Consider the following 18,376-nt stretch of genomic DNA (forward strand, 5'->3'; position numbering starts at 1 on the left):
GAGCTCCCAGTGCTACTGGAAAACATTTCAGCTGAGGAAGGAGCTTTGTTTCACTGGAGACAGCAGCTCCCCCTTGGCTTTGGACACAAACAAATGCAAAACCACTTAATAGAGGCTGAATAAAACAGTATATTCCAGTCCTGCCCACCTCTCCCTGAGGGAGCTGACAGGGTGCCAGGTTCTGACAACTCTTAATGAGATAGAATTCTAGGAAATGGAGAAAAACACCTCCCCTTTCTTCAGAAGTCTTGGAAAGTTCACTTTCAAACCCAGAACCAACCAGGCCACCCTTTTGCCTCAGGTTTTTTCCCAAGAGAAAGATGACTCTTCTACCTTTCAGCAGCTTCAATGCTCATTTTCCATCACCTGTTACTCCTTGGTACAAAATCTTCATCAAAGTACTTTTAGTTTGGAGTTTAGAGGCTCCATCTGCTTCCTTGTTTACATAAGCTCACACCTTGAAAATTGTCACATCTTTGAGTGTCACTAAAATCTTCCAGACTTCCACATGAATCTTCTGCTGTGACTTGACACATCACTTTGCAGGTATTTGAGTCAAGGTTTCAGCTGACCATCCACTTTTCTGTTACCAGCACGAGTCTGGGAAAAAAACCCTCAGGCCTGAGTATTTTTTCATGGTTTTGTGTTCTAATCTAATCTAAAATATTTATAAGCTTTACTACAAGAATTCAAATCCACAGCAAAAGACCTTAAATCCAATTGTACCAGCAAAATAACTTATTTTTCTCATTTACCCTGTCATTGGTCCTGGTAGGAACATCAAGTGGTAGAGATGCAGTGTGGAACAGGGAAAATACTAGGATAATTTCTCTTCTCCAATTTCCATTTTCTTGGCCTTGTAATTGGATGGGCCTCCACTAAACCTCCAGTTTTTCTCTCCTGCAGGAATTTTGAGGCCCAGGGAGCAGCCGTGCCCAGGAGATTTGCCAAAATCCGCTACGATTTCACTGCGCGAAACGCCAATGAGCTCTCGGTGCTGAAGGATGAAATCCTGGAGGTGCGTGACCACTCCTGGGAAAGGTGTGTCCCCTCCCCTTCTCAGGGGCAGGAGAGAGCTCAGGATACCAGCAAGCACCAACCCCATTTTCCCTGGTGCTGTCTCAGCAGTGACATGGAGCTTTACTCAAATCCAAGGCTGGAACAGGCTGCTGGTGCTGGGCTCTGTCACTTCCTCAGCTCAAACACATCGGTCCCATCTTAACCTCAGTGAGGAGGGAGGACAACAACCCCCTGTCGTGCCCTGCTCATCCCCTGCTGGGTCTGTGTTCCTTATTTCCACTTCCCCCTCCACAAGGAATTGTTTACCCTGAAAAACATATTTTTCATTACCTTTCTGTTCCTGCAGCTGGAGAATGTGGGACATGGGCTAGTACTGATCTGTGGTCTGGAGAAAAGGTTTCTGTGCAAAATGTATATTTTTAAAAATTAATTTACTTATTTTAACACAAAAAGACAACAGAAACTCAGTCATTGGAAAAAAAAATATCTGGAGAAACAGGGACATTACGTAGCAACTATGAATTCTTCAGCACCCAGAGACACTCTCCTCTTCATCCTTACGATTAATTGATGCCTTCTAGAAAAAGTTTCAATCCTAGATTACATCTGAGAGCAGCAGATCTAATCAGAGCTCCTGGCCTCAGTGATGTCCTTCTGGCAACTTCACCTTCTGGATGGTCCATCCCCACTATATACTGGTTGTGTATGCCTGAAATCCCATGTTCCCACTAGCAGATTTATTTTTGTCCCTCTCTCAGGTGTTGGAAGATAACAAGCAATGGTGGAAGTTGCTCAACCGGAGTGGGCAGGCTGGTTACGTTCCATACAATATCTTGGATGTGGTGAAACTGGAAGAGCTTGAACAGGTCTGTAGTCAGGTGGTACCTGACTGGTACCAGCTGCAGGGCATAATCTGCCTCTGGGAATAATCTTGTCATCAGACCTCCCTGGATTTCTTAGGATACTATACACAAGTCAGGATGAACCCTCAGAAGTAGAAAAAATCAGGAGATTCCTGAGTCTCCTATGATAAAACTCCCATTTTTCCATGATTGCTTTCTCAAATAAGGCCTATCCTTCCCATTTGTGCAACAGCCTCCTGTTTTCCAAATTTTTCCATGTCAAGATTTTTCTTGGGGGTTAAATTAAAGATGGACACTTCCCTCAGCCCAGTTCAGTTCAGAAGCAGGAACACATCACTCGAGTGGAGGCAGATGGAAACACCATCTAAGTGAGAACTTGCACTACAGAAATGTGGAGCTGGAGTGTTCTAAACACCCTAGGGAAGCATGGAATTGCTTTCCTATTTTGGTATTTCAGAGTTTGGACAAAGGCAAAGGGGGCCCAACAGGCTTCTGGATAAATCCTTGCTAGTTTAATCAAAATGTCAAAAAACTTCCAGTCTGCTCCAGGCCCTTGGCAGTGGTCATGCTTCACATCCCACCTATGGAGCAGCGAGGCTTTGCCTTCCAATGGGATTGAACACGCTTAGCATGTCTAGGAATTCCCTCACACAAACTTCAGACTTTGCCTTGGGTTCTTCATTCCCAGAAATTAACTTCTTCCATGCAGTTCCACCACTTCTTCTCATCAGCCCCACATCAGCACTAGGACAACACAGCAGTTTGTCCCTCAAATGAAAATGAAAAATGGCAGAAAAACATTATTACTTTTTTTTTCCTTCCCCCTTTCTAACCAGTCTAACCAGAGGTACAAAGGAGACCTGAGCCCCAGGGGCTATGGCCCATCCAGTCCAACTCACAAGCTGCCTGCCAGCTACGCAGGGGATAAGTGGGGCAGTGAGATGTTATCACGCAACTCTCCACATGACGCCAAAGAACGTAAGTGCGTGTCCCACTCTGTCCCACGCTGGGGTCCCCTGGGTTCGCGTGCTCCGGGACCAGCCCTACCCCAGGGGCTCCCCTTCACCCTTCAGTGATCAGAAATAGAAAAGCACCAGATCTGGAGGCCATTGCAGGTAGGACAAGAGTCAAGACAGCAGCCCTGGAGCTTGTAACACCTCCCAGGTTCTCAGGCAGCCTGGGATGAGCAGGGTAATAAGTGATCACTCCATTCCTCTTTCCTCCTTCCTCCTCCTCCTCCCAAGGAGAGAATTTCCTTTGTCTTTCAAAACACTTAAGTGTGTCTAAGGAAGAGCTCAAGTCAATCCCTTTCTCTCCTTTCCTTTTGCTCATATCCTGCCACACACGCAGTGCCTGCCTGGCTGGTTCCTTTCTGTAGTTCCACAGAATTCCCAGCCAAACAGGAGATCCACATCCCTCCTTCACCCTGTACATGTTGTGGGAGGTCACAGAGAAGGAGAGAGACCAGGGGCACCGCTCTCCTCACCGCTTATCTCACCCTGTCCACTCTTGGAAGCAGGAGCCCTTTTGGGACAATGGAAAGCCCCGCAATACAAGGGCACGAATCTGTTCCTAACACCGAGTTATTCTCCACAATCCTCAGGAGTTTCACAGGGAAAGTGACACTGGGTGAAGTGTCACTGGAGTTTTCCCAGAATCACAGGATGGCCTGGGATGGAAGGGACCTTCAAGCTCATTTAATTATGACCGTGTTCCTTGCTCCCAGTTTGTGCTTCCTGCTACTTCTGTTCTGCTGTGGAGCAAAACCTGCAGCCCTGGGATCAGGAAATCACTGATTAGAAGTAGCAGAGAGCACTGAAAGGGTTTCAATCCCAACTCTCCAATTGCAGATTCTCACACATCTGTCCTTCCACATCAGGCAACAACCAAGGGGTGATGGGAGGAAAATAAATGTCAGCACAGGGGCACAGGAAAATGGGAACCACTTTTCTGGGCTGAATTCAAATAAAATGCTGATCCATGCCCCCATTTTCCTTCCAATTTCCCCACAAACACATTTAATGGGATTTTTGACTGAAGATTTTATTTCATTTCCTCCCTGTTTCTATAGAACTTATTCACCAAATGGATGAGCTGAATGACGAGCTGCTAAAGAAGATCACAAACAATAAAATTCAGCCTCCCCACAGGAATTTCAAAGTGGAAAAACCTCAGCAAGTTTTTGTGCCCCTCACCTTTGAATCCAGCACTGAAGAAGTCAAAGCCTGGCTGGAGGCCAAGTCATTCAGCAAAGAGTAAGATTTGCTCTATTGCCACATGAAATGCTCGTCCTTCCCTGGAGAAGGAGCTGGGGAGGCTGCTGGCACCATCTCACCTGGGACAAGTCACTGGGATTTACTTACAGAGCCTGTGTTGTAAATTAGATTTCAACCCTATTAAATCCAGGCTCTATAACCAGGATGTTCAGAGCCCAAATTCACTCCCATTCTTTCCTAGAAACATTTCATTCAAGAAAAATAATCAACAAACAAAACCCATGGCCTGAAATGCTACTGGAATCACAGCTGCCACCCTGGCACAGCCCCAGGGCCCTGTGATATGATCCCAGTGCAGCTCCCAGCCTCTCATCTCCCACTCCTCACCTCTGGCATGGGGCCACCTGCAGCACAACCATCCTCTCCCCACTTCGTGTCTCCCCAGGACCGTGGAGCACCTGGGCATCCTCACTGGAGCTCAGCTCTTCTCCCTCAACAGAGAGGAGCTGAAGAAGGTGTGTGGTGATGAGGGAAACAGAGTGTACAGCAAGATCACGGTGGAGAAAAACCAGCTGGAGGTAAGTGTTTTTCTGGATAATTCCTGATGGAATGGGGGGCTGTGCCAGCAGTGTCATATAGATTATTAAAAAAGCATTTTAAGAAACACAGTTGGGGGGGGGGGAAATGCAACCAAACCTACACAATCAATAAAATACATGTAAGAATTCTGAAGTGTCTTTTAAGCTAAATGGCCCCAAATCCATAAGATCCCCCTGTTTCCACTAATTAATCTGCTTTTTACTGATAATCACCTATCCCTTTGATACTAGCTCTACTCTACAGCATTCATTATAGCTGTCATTTAACTACAGCTTGAAATTCAAATCCAAACTTCCTGTTTTGTTTTCATTCCAGAAAAGCAGAGGAGAGTCAGAGCTCCAAGAAATCATGAAGCGCCGCCAGGAAAGGATTGATTCTGCTAATTAAAGTCTCTCTGCTTTATTTCAGCTTTTAGCCCTAAGTAGTGCAGCAAAAAAGGGAATAAAAGCAATGATTCCCGGCCCAGGCCGGAGGCAGCAGAGCTCCCCTTGGGGTCCAGCTGCCATCAGAGTGACAATTCCTTGAACACTGTTGGGAAGGGTTGACAATGAGACCATCTCCCGCTGGGAAAGGTGTTTTAATTTTGCATGAAGTATTCTTTTTATAACTATATATTTTATACTGAAATTTTCCATGCATGCAATCAGAGCAGGATTCACATGGGGCTGGATGTACAACAAGGCTGCATTCAAAGACCCCCAAAGCTTTTCTCCGAGGGCTGTCCCTGCTCCCACCCCTTGCTGGCAGAGCAGGTGTGGCACACAGTCAGGAGAGGCAAGCCCCAAGGCCTGGAGCCTGCACCACGGGAATAAGGCTTTGGAACCCTGCAGGGGTTTGGGTTTAAGGAAAGGCCATTAAAGTTCATCCTGTTCCATCCCCCATTGTGGGCAGGGACACCTTTCACAAGGCCGAGTTTTTCAAATCCTGTCCAGCCTGGCCTTGGACACTTCAGGGATGGGGAGTGACCTAAGGCAGCCCCATTTCCATTTCCTCCTCAGTACAGGTGTCCCCTGCAGCCCAAGAGCACAGGCTCGATGACAACTCCCTGTCCCCTCCTGTCCCCCTGTGTCCCCTCATTGGACAAGGCTGGAATGGTAACACACATTCCCAAAGTCTGGCTGCTTCCTTAAATCCACAGACCAGTTAGTGCTGTCTCTGAGCAGCTGAAATGAGCTCTCAGTGCCTAGAAATGAGCAGGAGTGACACACAAAGGGATCTGAATGTGGACATGGGTGAGTTCCACCTGCCCACTGCTGCTGATGCACAGGCCTGGGCTCAGGGCAGCTGTGCAGCCCTTCCCTGGGCCACTGATCCTCCACTGGAATGTTGTGGTGCTGCCAAACCCGGCCTCAGACCAGGAGAGGATAAGCCCTGACCATTTGCTCCCATCCCAGGCACACCCACAGCCCTTCCCAGGGTGTTGGTCACTCATCCCCACCTTCATGTTTCCACTGTAAAAAGTCAGCTGAAATGATTCCCAAATATCTGAAACTCTAAAGCACACTGGGAAAGGCAGGTTTAACTCCAAATAAATGGGCACAAGAAAAAAAAAATCTAATTTAATGCAGGATGTTGCTCTTGACTTCCTGTTGTCCTTCATGAAGATATGTGCATTTGTATATAACAATCTGTAAATAGGGGGTGAGGAAAATCTCTCTCCCTAGAGCAGAATTAGTGATTATACTTCCAAAATTTACTCACAATTTCAAAACTCAAGCAAGCAGCATAGTTCCTGTCCACAGCAAGTTTGGCACGTTGCTTTTCTATCTCTATAACTGACAGACCAACCTGATTGCAAAGCAGTGAAGCAAACACAGCTCCAGAGCTGCCACAGCCAGGGACAGTTGGGTTTTCTCTCTCAGCAGGTGCTGAGTCTTGGCCCAAATTTGTGTCTGTCCTTGCACATTTAATGGAAAAAGCTTTAACACAGCATCTGGGGAACTCGTGTCTATATCCGAGTGCACCAGTGCACCTCAGTTTTGGCTTTATTGTTAAGTGTCTCCAATGGATAATCTGTTTTCTTCATTTGAAAGAGGACACTGCTGGCACCAGCAGAATTAGGGTGCAGGCAGGGGGGGGATCCTGGGTTTAGTCACAGCCTTGCTGGGATCTGAGAAGGGCACTCACCTTGTCAGGGAGGGATGAAGAGGACAATCCTCCTGAGAAGCCCTGGCTCTGGATTAAGGTGGAAAAGAGTAGGATGGCAAGCACAGGAGGTGAAAAATTTCTACAATGAAAATAAAAACAAATGTTGAGCTAGGAAACACCCCACCTTCTAGTCCTGGGGTGTACAAGAAAGCAAATCACAGGGAATTACAGTTACCTGGGATTTTAACAGGAGTGTACATGACAGCTCTGTAAAACTGGGAGCCACAGCAGCACTTCCTAAAACAGATGTCTCAGCAGACCTTACTGCAGAGGTCACTTTTACAAATTTCCATGCGACTGAGCTGTGCACCTGATCTGTTTGTACTGCCTGCAGACACTGCTATAAAGTACTGTACGTGATGTAACTGAGCAAAGGAGACAATGATATAACCATGCACTGTACAAGAGTTATTAAAATAGTTAAGTTATACTTATAAATCCATCTCCGTCTCTTTCACTGTGTTTTCATAATGGTTTGTCACTGACAGTCTCAGAAACTCAGCAAAATGTCTGAAACCACACATTTCCTCTTGGGTTTGGGGGCTGACATTCAACACGAAGGGTGTTATGGCCTGGATAGCTGTGTTTTAAATACGGGCTAAGCATGACAAGGCTGTACAAAAGCACATTTGTGCCCATCTGGAAGGGGAATGACTGTGGAAGCCATCCTAGGTGGAACAATATAAAAAGAGGGAACAGCATAAACTCTTGACTCAGGGCCTGTTACACAGATTCTCCAATTCCAGCCAAGAGCTGTCCTCAGTTTCAGAAGGCAAAAGTTTTGTTTTTTCTTTCCCCCAATAATTAAGTTACTCAGTTGAAATAACTGATAATGCCTTTTGTAGATGTTTTGAGGAGTTCAATTTCCAAGTAGGACCACACTAACAAGATCAGCTCCTCTACAGCCGAAATAGAGTTTAGGCAAACGAAGAGCCCAAAACAGCTGCCCTGCTGGGCCGGGGGCTCTCTCAGCAGCTGGAGCTGTGCCCGACATTTCGAACCTTGCACGACGGCAGGGGAGGGACCGCAGAGCGCTGCGCTCCTGCAGCGGGGCAGCAGTGCCGCGGCTCCGAGCCTCCCCTCACGGCCGCCTCCCTCCCCTCACGGCCGCCTCCCTCCCCTCACGGCCTGCCCGCCGCCATCTTGCGGCGCCGGCGGCCATGAGGGACGGGCGGCTTGAGGGCGGGTCGGGCGCCGTGCCGGCCGCGGGGAAGACCCCCGGGTGGTTCTGAGGACCGGAGACCCCGTGGCCGGGAGTCCCCGGGGCCGGCAGAGCCCCGGACAAGCTCTGCTGGGGACAATGGCGGCGTCTGGGTCGCCAAGGCGACCGGGAGCAGCCAATCAGAACCGCTCTTCTTGCCACCGCCCCGCCCCGGGAGCAGCCAATCAGAGCCGCTCTCCTTCCCCCCGCCGCGCCCCTGGAGCAGCCAATCAAAGCCGCTGTTCCTCCCACGGCCCCGCCCCGGGAGCAGCCAATCAGAGCCGCTCTCCTTCCCGCCGCCCCGCCCCGGGAGCAGCCAATCAGAGCTTTCCTGGAGGACTGTTTTTCCTGGATATGTGTAAATACAGGCATTCCTTTTTACTCTCAAGTTAGTTAGGTTGAGGTTGTTTCCCTTAAAATTTAAGTGTCCAGATTTTAGTTCAGCTCCCCTGGCCAGGAGCAGTGGGGTGAGTGTGGCAGTGGGTGAGGGCTGGAGCTGAGAGTGCAGATTCCATCTGTGGCAGCAGCCTAGGGAAGGGATCGGACATGTCCTGGAACTGCCCAGACTGCAAGAATTGAGGGGGAACTGACCTACACAAGTAATTCAGGCTCCCACAGAAAGCTGCTGGGCTGTGGTTCCAGGCCAGGAGTGTCAGGAACATGGTATGCTCAGTGGTTAATTTCCTTGGAGCTCTCAGGATCAGGATGAAATGGTGTTCATGGCCCCTGGGAAAGCCAGGAGCAGGGTCAGAGCTGTAACTGTGTCTTCCCTCCTCTCTGCAGGTCCTCCAGGATGCCCCAGAGTGCCCTGGCTCATGACAGTTTAATCTGTGTGGAATAGCTTCCGTGCCTGGCTGTGCAGCTTCTGAGTTCCTCATTTTTGCAAGAAAGTATTAATTCCCTACTCTGGAGATTATCTCCAGTTTTACCTGTAATTGTTTCTCCTCTCTGTTCACTACTGATTGCCTGATTTTTACCTCAAGTATGTTCATTCTCTTCCTTAAACATTACCTCCGATTTTATCTCAAAGCTTTCCCTACCTGTGCACTACTGATTGCCACAGTTTACTTCAAAATATTCATGCTCTTCACTAAAGGCCACCTCAAGTTCACTCCTGACGTTTTCCCTATTTATGCACTACTGATTATCTCAATTTTTACCTCAAATCAGCCATTCTCTATGTACAGATACTGGACAGTAAACCATAGAAAAATTTTAAAGTCTGCACCAGGAATAGCAGAAAGTTTTCCATGAATAACAGAAGTTCCTTTTTTACATCCTCAGCCTGGGACTGCAGGACTGAATCTTTGCGACCAAGAGACAAAGAGTTGTTATTAACACTTATACCTCTTAAATGCTGTCATTTCTCAGACAATTGTGCCAGCACTGACCTACTCCCATATGCCTGCAGTGCTTTGGGGAGGAGCAAGATGACATCCCATTTCTGTCTGTAAAAATTTCAAGATCATAAAAAGTCATTTCCCTTCTCTCTCTCTGACCCATAACCAAAGCAGCTGTGTAGAACAACATGGACTATTCATGAAAGGGATTATTCAGTTGTGGGAAAAAAAAAAACCTAAAGAAAAAAAAAACATATCAAATTTCAAGGTGAAAACACTGCTTGTTAACAGGAGCACACAAGCTCATTTAAACATTGACTGGAACTGCTCAGTACTGCAATCAAAAGAAGAGCCAGCTCCCTTTAGCTGTCCTAAGAGGCCTCTCAGTGGGCATCCCTTTTCCTCTGTGCTGGTATTTAAATCTCTCCCAGGAATTTCCAATCCCCTACACTATTATCATCCCATCTCCAGATCATAGACCCCCTCTTAACTTTTGGATGAGTGGCAACATGAGACTCTATTGAATGCAAAACAAGTCCACCTCAGCCACTGTGTAAGGCCCCACCTGTAACAAAGAAAACCAAAATTAATGCATGGGTTTAGTGGCACGCAGGCCAAATCCCAGCATGTCAGCTACTCACCATTTAAGTGTCCCCAGGTCCTTAAGTCTTCTGTCAGAAATTGAGCATCTGTGAACATAAATTTTGAACAAATTAAATAGGGTGACTTTCCTAGAATAACTCCAGGCCATGGATGTCTCTTCAGTGCAGCTGATAACAGGCAAGAGAACTACAGCAAGCTCAGGGAGACGCAGTCAGGGATGGGCACTTCCTAAAGACCCCTGTGCACCTGGCTGCTCTTTGCCCTTTATTTGTAAAGAAGGGGGTGGCAGCTGCCCAGGAATGCTGCTCAGGGACATGGGTCCTTTGCACACAGAGCATGTGAGGGGAGTTGTGAGGAGAGAGAGGGAGAGAACAAAGAAACAGAGCCTGTTTTCCTTGTTTCTGTTCCTCAATCATGAAAACTGCAAAAAGAAGGACAGATCCATGCTGTGAGCACTGCCCTGACTTTGATGGACCTTTTCTCCCTTTGCTTAGGGCTCTCAGCTCTGTCCTCTCCAGAGAACTGCTGCAGGAGCATACCCAAGTTAGTCACAATCCAGGGATGCAGCCATTCCAGAGGGGGAGCAGTTGAGAGTAATTTACAGAGACTTTTATCACACACAAATAAACACTGAGTTTGACTTCACTGAGCTGCAGCACAAAGCTGCTCACAGCAGGCAAAGGCACACAGCACCACTGAAACAGCATTGGGGCTTGGAGAAACACAACCCTGTCAAGTCAGGGGAAGGCATTTGGGAACAATCCTTGCTGGCTGTGTTATAAATTGAGGCAAATAATTCGATTCAGCCTTTTAAGATCAATTAATAATTTTATTAATTATAGCAAGCGATAACAAGCAAACAGCGCTGGGTGTAGCCAAGGGAGTCCACGCTCCCCAAGAGCTGACACCCCTCCCTCTCTTCAGTCACTTTTTTATACTTTTCTTGAGAGCTTCGCATTCGTATCTCCTCTGGTTGTACTAGGCTGGCAACAGCTGATTTCACAAGTGAGGTGATGGGTCTCCTTCTGCTGCGGTTATCAGTTCCAGCAACAGTTAATTTCACAAGTGGGGTAATGGGTCTCCTGCTGCGGTTATCAGTTCCAGCCAGTCCTGCAAGATCTTTGTTATATATATAGTCATTACATTGTTTCACAATATTTGCTTGTGGTTACCAGCTTTACCCAAGCCTGCAAGTTCTATGCACCAACCCCCACACTTTTCTTCTACCCTAATTCCATACTCTTGATGAACAAATAAGTCAATGCAGTTTTTCACAGCTGGACAGGATGCAGGCATCAGGCCTCAGTCTACAGCAATAACTCCTGCTCATCCAGCAAGTCCCTGCAGACAGTTCAGCCCTGGAGCAGTGGCATTTTCTGCCCCTTGCTCTAACATTAATTGGGAATCAACACTGGTACTGCGGAGAATCAACACAGACCAGCAATCCTGGTGCTTGGCAGGGGCCTGGGGCATCCCAGTCCAGGCCCTTGACTTCATTTGCGTGCTTCTACTGCAGGTAACCTAGCATGGGAACTGGTAAATCACAGACCATACAATGAGACACCTCCGGAAACAGAAATAAATTCCAGCTGCAGCAAATCCCACTGCTACATTTAGAAACCCTTCAGCAAAACCACTGGAAAAACAATAGTGACATGTGGGGACCTAGACTTCCAGGGGACTGAGGAGAAGGTGGGCAACAAGCAGCCAGCAAAGAGCTTCCACTATTTCTCACTCCAGCCACTGCAGCACATCCCCATTGTGTCCTTCAAGCTCAACAGGTGAACATACAGGTACTCCAGGACTGATTTCCCTTGGACCTCAAGCAGCACAGACCCTCTGAGTGGAAATTAAATTCAAGGGCTGATGTCAACAACTGTCTTCCCCCTTGCACTCTTCCCACATTTTCTCCTTCTAAGGGGATGCAGGTCCCAGTAGGCAAAACTGCCTTTCAATCAGTACAAAACCTGCCTGAAAAGACCAGGACTCCAGGAGCCAGCACCCATTTCTCATGGCTTTTCTGCTTACAGGGATTTTAATTCCAGAGGTGCTCTTCTACCAAAGTAATTTCAATTTTTTTTTTATCTTGAATGAAGTTTTAAAAAGTTAAGTTTAATGAGTTCATATTTTGATTACTTGGAATTTTCCAGGGCAGCACTTGCTATGATCCTGCAGGCTCAATGACCCCTCTGGTCTGCCTCAAGCCTTTACATCCTATTTTCCCTGGTCGGTGTTCCCATGAACAGAACACACAACTCACCATGGACATGTTCAAAGTCCAGTTTCATGCCTGGAGGTGACAGACCAGATGCAGCAACACCAAAAGCCAAATTCCAGGCTAGTTTTTCCCCTTCCAGCTCCTCCTATTGTTTCTCCATCTCTCCAATGTTTGTTCCTTTGCCCGCTGGAGTTGTTTGTAGGCTCAGGGTTCCCAGTGCTGCCCAGTTCTCTTCCCAGCCCTGAGTCCCTCTGGCACAGCCATACACTTCTGGGAGCCACTTTGGGAGTGGCTAACTATGTATTTTTCATCCAAAAAGTGAGAGGTTTCTGTGACACCAAAGCAGAACTCATCGCCAGTTACAGGAAGTGAGCGCCTCATGAAAAACGACAGGATGAATTTAAGACAGAGAAATAACGTGGAGAATCAGTGAGTACCAGCGGTTAGCAGAAGGAAAGGGCGAGAACACACGCCAGCAGGAACAGGAATATTCCTTTCAGATGAGATAAACTGCGAGAGCATTAACTTTGAAATCACTTATTTTTCCCCGCCGGCTGGCATTGGTGAGGCGGGAACTGCATTTCCCGTGATGCTTCGGGCCGATGCAGGCCGGCGCCAATCGGGCGGGGCGGGGCGCGGGGCGTGACCAATGGGGAGGCGGGAGCGGCTTGAATATTAAGGCGGCGGCCGTACTTCGCCATTTTGCTGGCGGGAAAGTGTCGTGTGGGGCGCTCACACGGCGGGACCTGAGTGCACTACGTCCGGCCGGGTGGGGGCGGGTCCGGGAAGGGTTCGCGGAGCCTCCCGAGCTCTGGGCTAAGACGGCCTGAGAAGCTGTGAGGTAAAGGGGTGAGGGCTGAGATGCTATGAGGGGGATTAGAGCTGTGGGGTTCGTGGAGGATTGCGGCGATGTCAGGGGCTGTGAGATGCGCGGGGCTGAGGTTTGTGGGATCCGTGAGGGTTGCGCACCTCTGGAGTAGGGGATTTGGACTGAGGGGCTGTGAGGGGCCCTGGGGGATCAGTGGAGTCTGTGTGGGGCTGTGAAGTTTGCAGAACGGATGGGTGCCGTGCCGCTGAGGAACGCTGGGGGAGCCGTGAGGTGTGTAGCCCGTGTGGGGCTGAGGGGCTCTAGGTTGTGCGGTGTGCGGGACCGACAGCTGCGGGATTCGTGAGGCGCGGGGCTGAGGGGCACTCGGGGATCGGTGAGGGGCTGTAGTCCGTGAGGTGTGAGGGGCTGTGGGTGTCTCTGGGGGTCTGCGAGGGTTTGTGTCTGTGTGGGACCCGTGGGGGGCTTTAGGGCGTGAGGCACTTGGCGCTCGCGGCTCTGGCGCTCTGAGACGTTTTTCCGCGCGGCGCGGCGCTGGGGCTGCCCGGACAGCGCGGGGTGCCCGGCCCCGGCGTGGGGCGGTGCGTCCGGGGAAGCAATAACCTCCCATGGGTGCCGCAGGGAGTCCCCGCCGCTGTGCCCCGCCGCCCCCCGGCGGGGGTCGAGGCTGGGCTGTGCCCCCGCTCGCCTGACTGGGGAAGATCCAGAGGGTCCCGACTAAGCCTGGCTGAGGCTCCCCCTGGCCGGAGCGCGGCCGTCGGCAGCCCCTGTGAGGAGGGTGAGGAGGAGGGTCTCGGGGCAGGGAAAGGAGGAATGGGTAGCGAGGGAGGTGGCTTAGTCTTTGTGGCTTTTGCTGATAATATTGCCTGCTTGCCGTTCTTCATTGTCAAGATGGGCTTTTTTTTCCCGTGTATTTCCGGACGGGGGTAATTAAACCCCCAAGTCCCTCTAATAGTTGGGAATCTAAGCAGTGTGGTTTGTCTGTACAGAAATTCGAGGTAAATGATCTGGAGAAAGCCGTCTCTGTCAGGTTTCAGGTCAGTACCCAGCGTTAGAGGTATCCATTTCTTTTTAAAGGCAGGATTAAAGGAGAGGTGCTTATGTCCCGGGAGACAGCTGCTCCCTCCTGTTCAGGGAGAATGTGCAGCCCAACAGTCAGGGAGAGGTGATGTCCAGCCTGCAGAAAGAACTCTGTGCAGGACCTTAGAAATCTAGCAGGGTAAGGTGGCTGAAAATGGGTGAGGAAAAGAGGAAGGTGTGTGTAAGCTAATGACTTCTAAACCCCGAAACTGAGGTTTTGTCTTTCTCCTTTGCCTGTGGTTTGTGCCTTTTGCAAATGCAGATTAAATTATAGAATCGTGAAATTGTTTGATGTTGTATTGTGGATTTATATTTTATGTTCTATATACATATTCTGTAATGGTTTGTCCCTCTACCCCCCACTTGCCCACAATAGTTTACCCCAAGTTTTCCCACTTCTTTCCCCAATGTCAGTCATCCCAAAACTGCCAAGTCATTCCCCTGTCCCCTTCTTGGCTCATTGTCCATCACTTGGCTTCCCATTCCACTCCTCCAGAAACTTCTAGCCTGGGTGTCGAGTGATTGAGTGAGGGCCAGGGCTCCCTCCCATGATTTCCATCAATTGGATTTTCTATCTGTCTGTTCCCCCACCTTCCATTCCCCCAAATCCCTTCATTGATCGGTGGGTGATCCCTTCCCCCTGCTTACTCTCCCCTTTCTACGTTGTTACCACAGTCCTGTGTGGGCTTTTTTTTGGTAGTATCCCCTGGAGCGTAGGTCTCCTTGGAGCCCTGTAATAAACTGTGGACTATTGCCCCGATGGGGAGTCTGCTCCCTTCTTCCACAGATCTTCTCCTCGTCTCCTCGTCCTCCTCCTCAGGGCTGACTGCATTAGCGCTCAGCCCTAGCTGCTCCCCACAGCCATGCCTGAGCTGGCTGGGAGAGACCAGGAGGCTTCAGGTGGACACAGCAGCACTTTGGGCTGGAAGGGACCTTATAGATCATCCCTTTTCACCTTCCACTAGCCCAGGTTGCTCCAAGCCCCATGCAACCTGGCCTTGGGCACTCCCAAGGATGGATCAGCCACAGCTTATGTGGGCAACCCGTGCCAGGGCCTCAGCACCCCCCTAGGGAAGAATTTCTTCCTCGTATCTCATCCAAAGCCAACCTCCTTTGGCTTAAGGCCATTCCCCCTTGTCCTGTCACTGCATGCTCTTGTGAATGGATACTTTCCTAAAGGAGAGTCCCTGGCCATGTGTACTCTGTTCAGGTTTAGCAGGCTGATATTGGTCAAATAAGGTTCAAAAACTCTGGAGTTTTAAAATCAAGAAAAGGGAATTCTTGCTAAGGAGAAGAATTGGCAGAGGTGGCTTGCTGAAATGTTTGGTGGGCGGAAAAGGAATGTAAGAGGCAAAACATGATCCAGGGAAGGGGAGAGAAGCCAAGCATTAATTAAATCAGTAAGATAAAAGCGTAAGAGCTGAATTATTTTGGAAAATAGAACCTGAAGGAAGAACTTGCTGGCTGCCTTGTGCAAAGAAGGCATGTGCAGCATTCTGCACATCTTGTTTGGAAGTGCTTGTGAGGAACACAGAAGAGCGCAGATCAAAAGAATGCAAGTGCTGTATCAATGGAGTATTTATCCTGGCAATAGGATGACAGAGAGTAGCTTCCAATGGCTTAAAGTAAACATCAAAAGGAACAGCTGTGCTACAGGTGTTTAGGCTGTTGTGGAGAAGTGATGGAAGACCTTGTGTGAAGGGAATCAATCCTGTGAGCTCAGGTTTGTTTCACAGGTGCTCAGCTAAGCCGCAGTGTTGCCATGTTTTTGTAGCTGAGAGAAGGAGACTAGCAAGCCGGGAGATTGATGCCTGGATGTCCTCGGGTGTCTTTATGAAGCTTGTGTCCCCAGTGGTCTGTTCTGTTGGTGACGTGGTGTGGAACACAAGCTTTTCCAGACCATGTTAGAATGACAATGTAAAAGCAAAGCTTCCCTTGAAAGCCTTCAGGTACACAATATGGCAAAAGCCAGTGTTCAGAATTTGATCCTTGCAGTCGATAGGATTGGGCAATTGGAATATCTGCCCACTGTTGTCCAATGAGAGGAGCAGCTGTTTAGGTAATCTCCCCTCTGTCTTTTGCCTTCCTCCCCTACCTTTATTATGCCAATGATTGCAAAATAAAATGTCCTTGGAGAAGTAACAAGCAAGAGATAACAAAATTTTAGGAATGTGTCAGTAAGCGCCTGTTCACTGTGGGAAAGAAATGTGGGAAAGTACGGGAGGTTGCACTGAGGCATTTAACAATCTACAGAATCACAAACACATGAAGAAGACATAAAAGCTAAAACCCTTGGGCATTGAGATGAAAATATTTTAATCTTCTCAATATGGACATTGTTATAAGTGCAGCTTGTTAAGAAATGCTCAAATGGGGGAGGGATGCAACCAAGCTAAAATTTAGGGAAGCTCCAGGAATGTTGTTTTCAGATAGAAAGCAGTTTGGTTAAATGAATGGAAAAGTTAACTAAATAATGGATTTAATATAGCTGAGAAGAGCGAGGAAGAGTTATTAAGATAAAATTTCTTTTACCTGTCTGTTTGTGCTGCTTAAAACATTCATTGTGGTCTCTGAATGCTTCCATATTTCTTTTAATGTCTGGCCTTAGAGTAGTCTCTGCTCCCCTCTTAATGAAATTTCTTAGAATTAATTAAATAAAATATCCTGTTTCTGGTAGAAGAGACAAAGATGTTTAATTCCGCCCCACTGAAGGGCAGTTCAAGAATAGCCTTTGGTGAATGCTCTGACATTGTAAAACCTGCAGAGGGAAGAAGTGGTTTCTCTTCCTGCTGATTTCATGATGCCCCAGGAAGCATTTTGGGAAATGATGGAAAAGAGGAGTGAGTTTGTGAAGTACTCCCAGCATGTAATTTTTTTTGTACTGAAGAGTCTCAGGCAATTTCAATAGGCAGTTGAGAGTATTGTGTTGTCAGACTAAATTCTACCTCTTCTTTTTACTAATGGACCTCTGTGGGGGACAGCTGAGCCGTAGAGCAAAAAGTATTGAAGTAGAGATTTTCGGAGTTCACTTGAGCTAACAAAATGAATGTATCATGAAAGAGTCATCTGCCATGGTACAAGGGACATAGGGAGATATAAATCTTTGGAGCTTTCTGCATAAAGGCAATACCAGGGAAGACCAGGGAATGCATAGAACCCAGACAAAGGCCCATCTGTTTCCGGGAAGGAAAAGAACCCAGATAAGGAGACCCCCTCTGTCTCCAATCATGTCAAGGCTAACAGACATCTCAGATAAGACCCCAAAGGACGAAAAGCGCATGCGCAGAGGGGAAAAGTTAAAAAGTTCAATCCAGAGGAAGACTGCGGTCTTCAGCCTCAGAAGACCACCAGGGACGCCCGCAGGACCACCACAGCAAACCATGCATGCCCAGAAGGGCGTGGACCTATTTAGCATGAGAGGGGAAGACAGGCGGGGCCGGGGGTTGAATATGCATAGGAAAGTTGTGTAATGTAACACCTTTGTGAATAAACGTGTGAGAGACGGCAGCTCAGGGCACAAGTTTTTGGAGAGCTATCTCGCTTGTGCCGAGAGCTGACGTACATACCCACTTCATAACTACATCGAGTTGTGGAGTCTATTTATTCCACTTAACGCTTCAGTATTACACAGTCAATGTATGGTGTGGACATCTTACACCTGGTGGGCCCGAAGTCCTCAGAACAGCACACAGGACTGTAAAGGAGAAACCAGAAAGAATGTTGTGCTTTGTCTAAAGGAAATCATGCAAGACTGTGGTTGAGCAGTGTTACCAGGAAACATAAATATTGTGGTTATCGCTTTGGCAGTGGAAAATTCTACCCGAAGCTGTAAGAGTATATAAACGGAGCTGTAGAAACTATAATTTGGCTTCTTGCTTGCACCAAGTGAAGTCCTGTCTCTCAATTGCTGTCAGACCTCGGAATTTATTGTGATAAATGGATATAATTAGTGCTAACTGAATTGTAACAATGTAAATATTTTAGAAAACAATTGTTATAAAGTAAAAAGGAAAAGTATATGTGATTAGTGTTACAAAGCAGATGGGTCCTTTTCTAAAAGTTACATGTAAAAAACAGGATACAGGATGTAGTATTGAGATAAACAAGATCCCAAAACAGAATCAGCCTTGAGATGAACAAAGCTGGGACAATTCCAGAAAACAGAATCAGCCTTGGAATGAGCAAAGCTGGGATGATTCCTAGTATGGAATCCAAGTTGTGGTTTTATCTATGAAATAATAAGGCCTATTTGGAACATAAT

The 18,376-nt window shown here is 47.9% G+C and overlaps 2 protein-coding genes and 1 long non-coding RNA gene across 6 annotated transcripts in view; 2 read left to right on the forward strand and 1 right to left on the reverse strand.

The window, feature by feature from the left end:
- LOC110484992 (EPS8 signaling adaptor L2) overlaps positions 1-7,289 on the forward strand; it is a 49,091-nt gene extending 41,802 nt beyond the window's left edge. Inside the window, exons 16-21 of the mRNA XM_021556027.3 lie at positions 907-1,018; positions 1,779-1,886; positions 2,720-2,861; positions 3,955-4,138; positions 4,545-4,677; positions 5,015-7,289. Of these exons, the coding sequence (XP_021411702.3) occupies positions 907-1,018; positions 1,779-1,886; positions 2,720-2,861; positions 3,955-4,138; positions 4,545-4,677; positions 5,015-5,086 (751 nt within the window). The 3' untranslated portion in view covers positions 5,087-7,289. The remainder of the gene's footprint in view (positions 1-906; positions 1,019-1,778; positions 1,887-2,719; positions 2,862-3,954; positions 4,139-4,544; positions 4,678-5,014) is intronic.
- The window catches only part of LOC146767270 (uncharacterized), a 63,675-nt gene extending 50,880 nt beyond the window's left edge, over positions 1-12,795 (reverse strand). For 2 of the 4 annotated variants that reach the window (XR_014955543.1, XR_014955544.1), the window contains exons 1-3: positions 12,252-12,795; positions 10,030-10,077; positions 6,827-6,926 (exon numbers count right to left, since the gene is read on the reverse strand). This is a non-coding gene — a long non-coding RNA (uncharacterized LOC146767270). Of the gene's footprint in view, positions 1-1,877; positions 2,652-6,826; positions 6,927-9,813; positions 9,954-10,029; positions 10,078-12,251 lie in introns of those variants that run through there. The other 2 variants (XR_014955542.1, XR_014955541.1) reach the window with 2 other exon arrangements.
- Positions 12,796-13,590: 795 nt separating this feature from the next.
- The window catches only part of BUB1B (BUB1 mitotic checkpoint serine/threonine kinase B), a 42,350-nt gene continuing 37,564 nt past the window's right edge, over positions 13,591-18,376 (forward strand). Inside the window, exon 1 of the mRNA XM_085580053.1 lies at positions 13,591-13,813. The gene's annotated coding sequence lies outside the window, so the exon portion shown is untranslated. The remainder of the gene's footprint in view (positions 13,814-18,376) is intronic.

Source organism: Lonchura striata, chromosome 5 (assembly GCF_050655825.1).
Source record: "Lonchura striata isolate lonStrDom1 chromosome 5, ASM5065582v1, whole genome shotgun sequence".
Taxonomy (NCBI): Eukaryota; Metazoa; Chordata; class Aves; order Passeriformes; family Estrildidae; genus Lonchura; species Lonchura striata.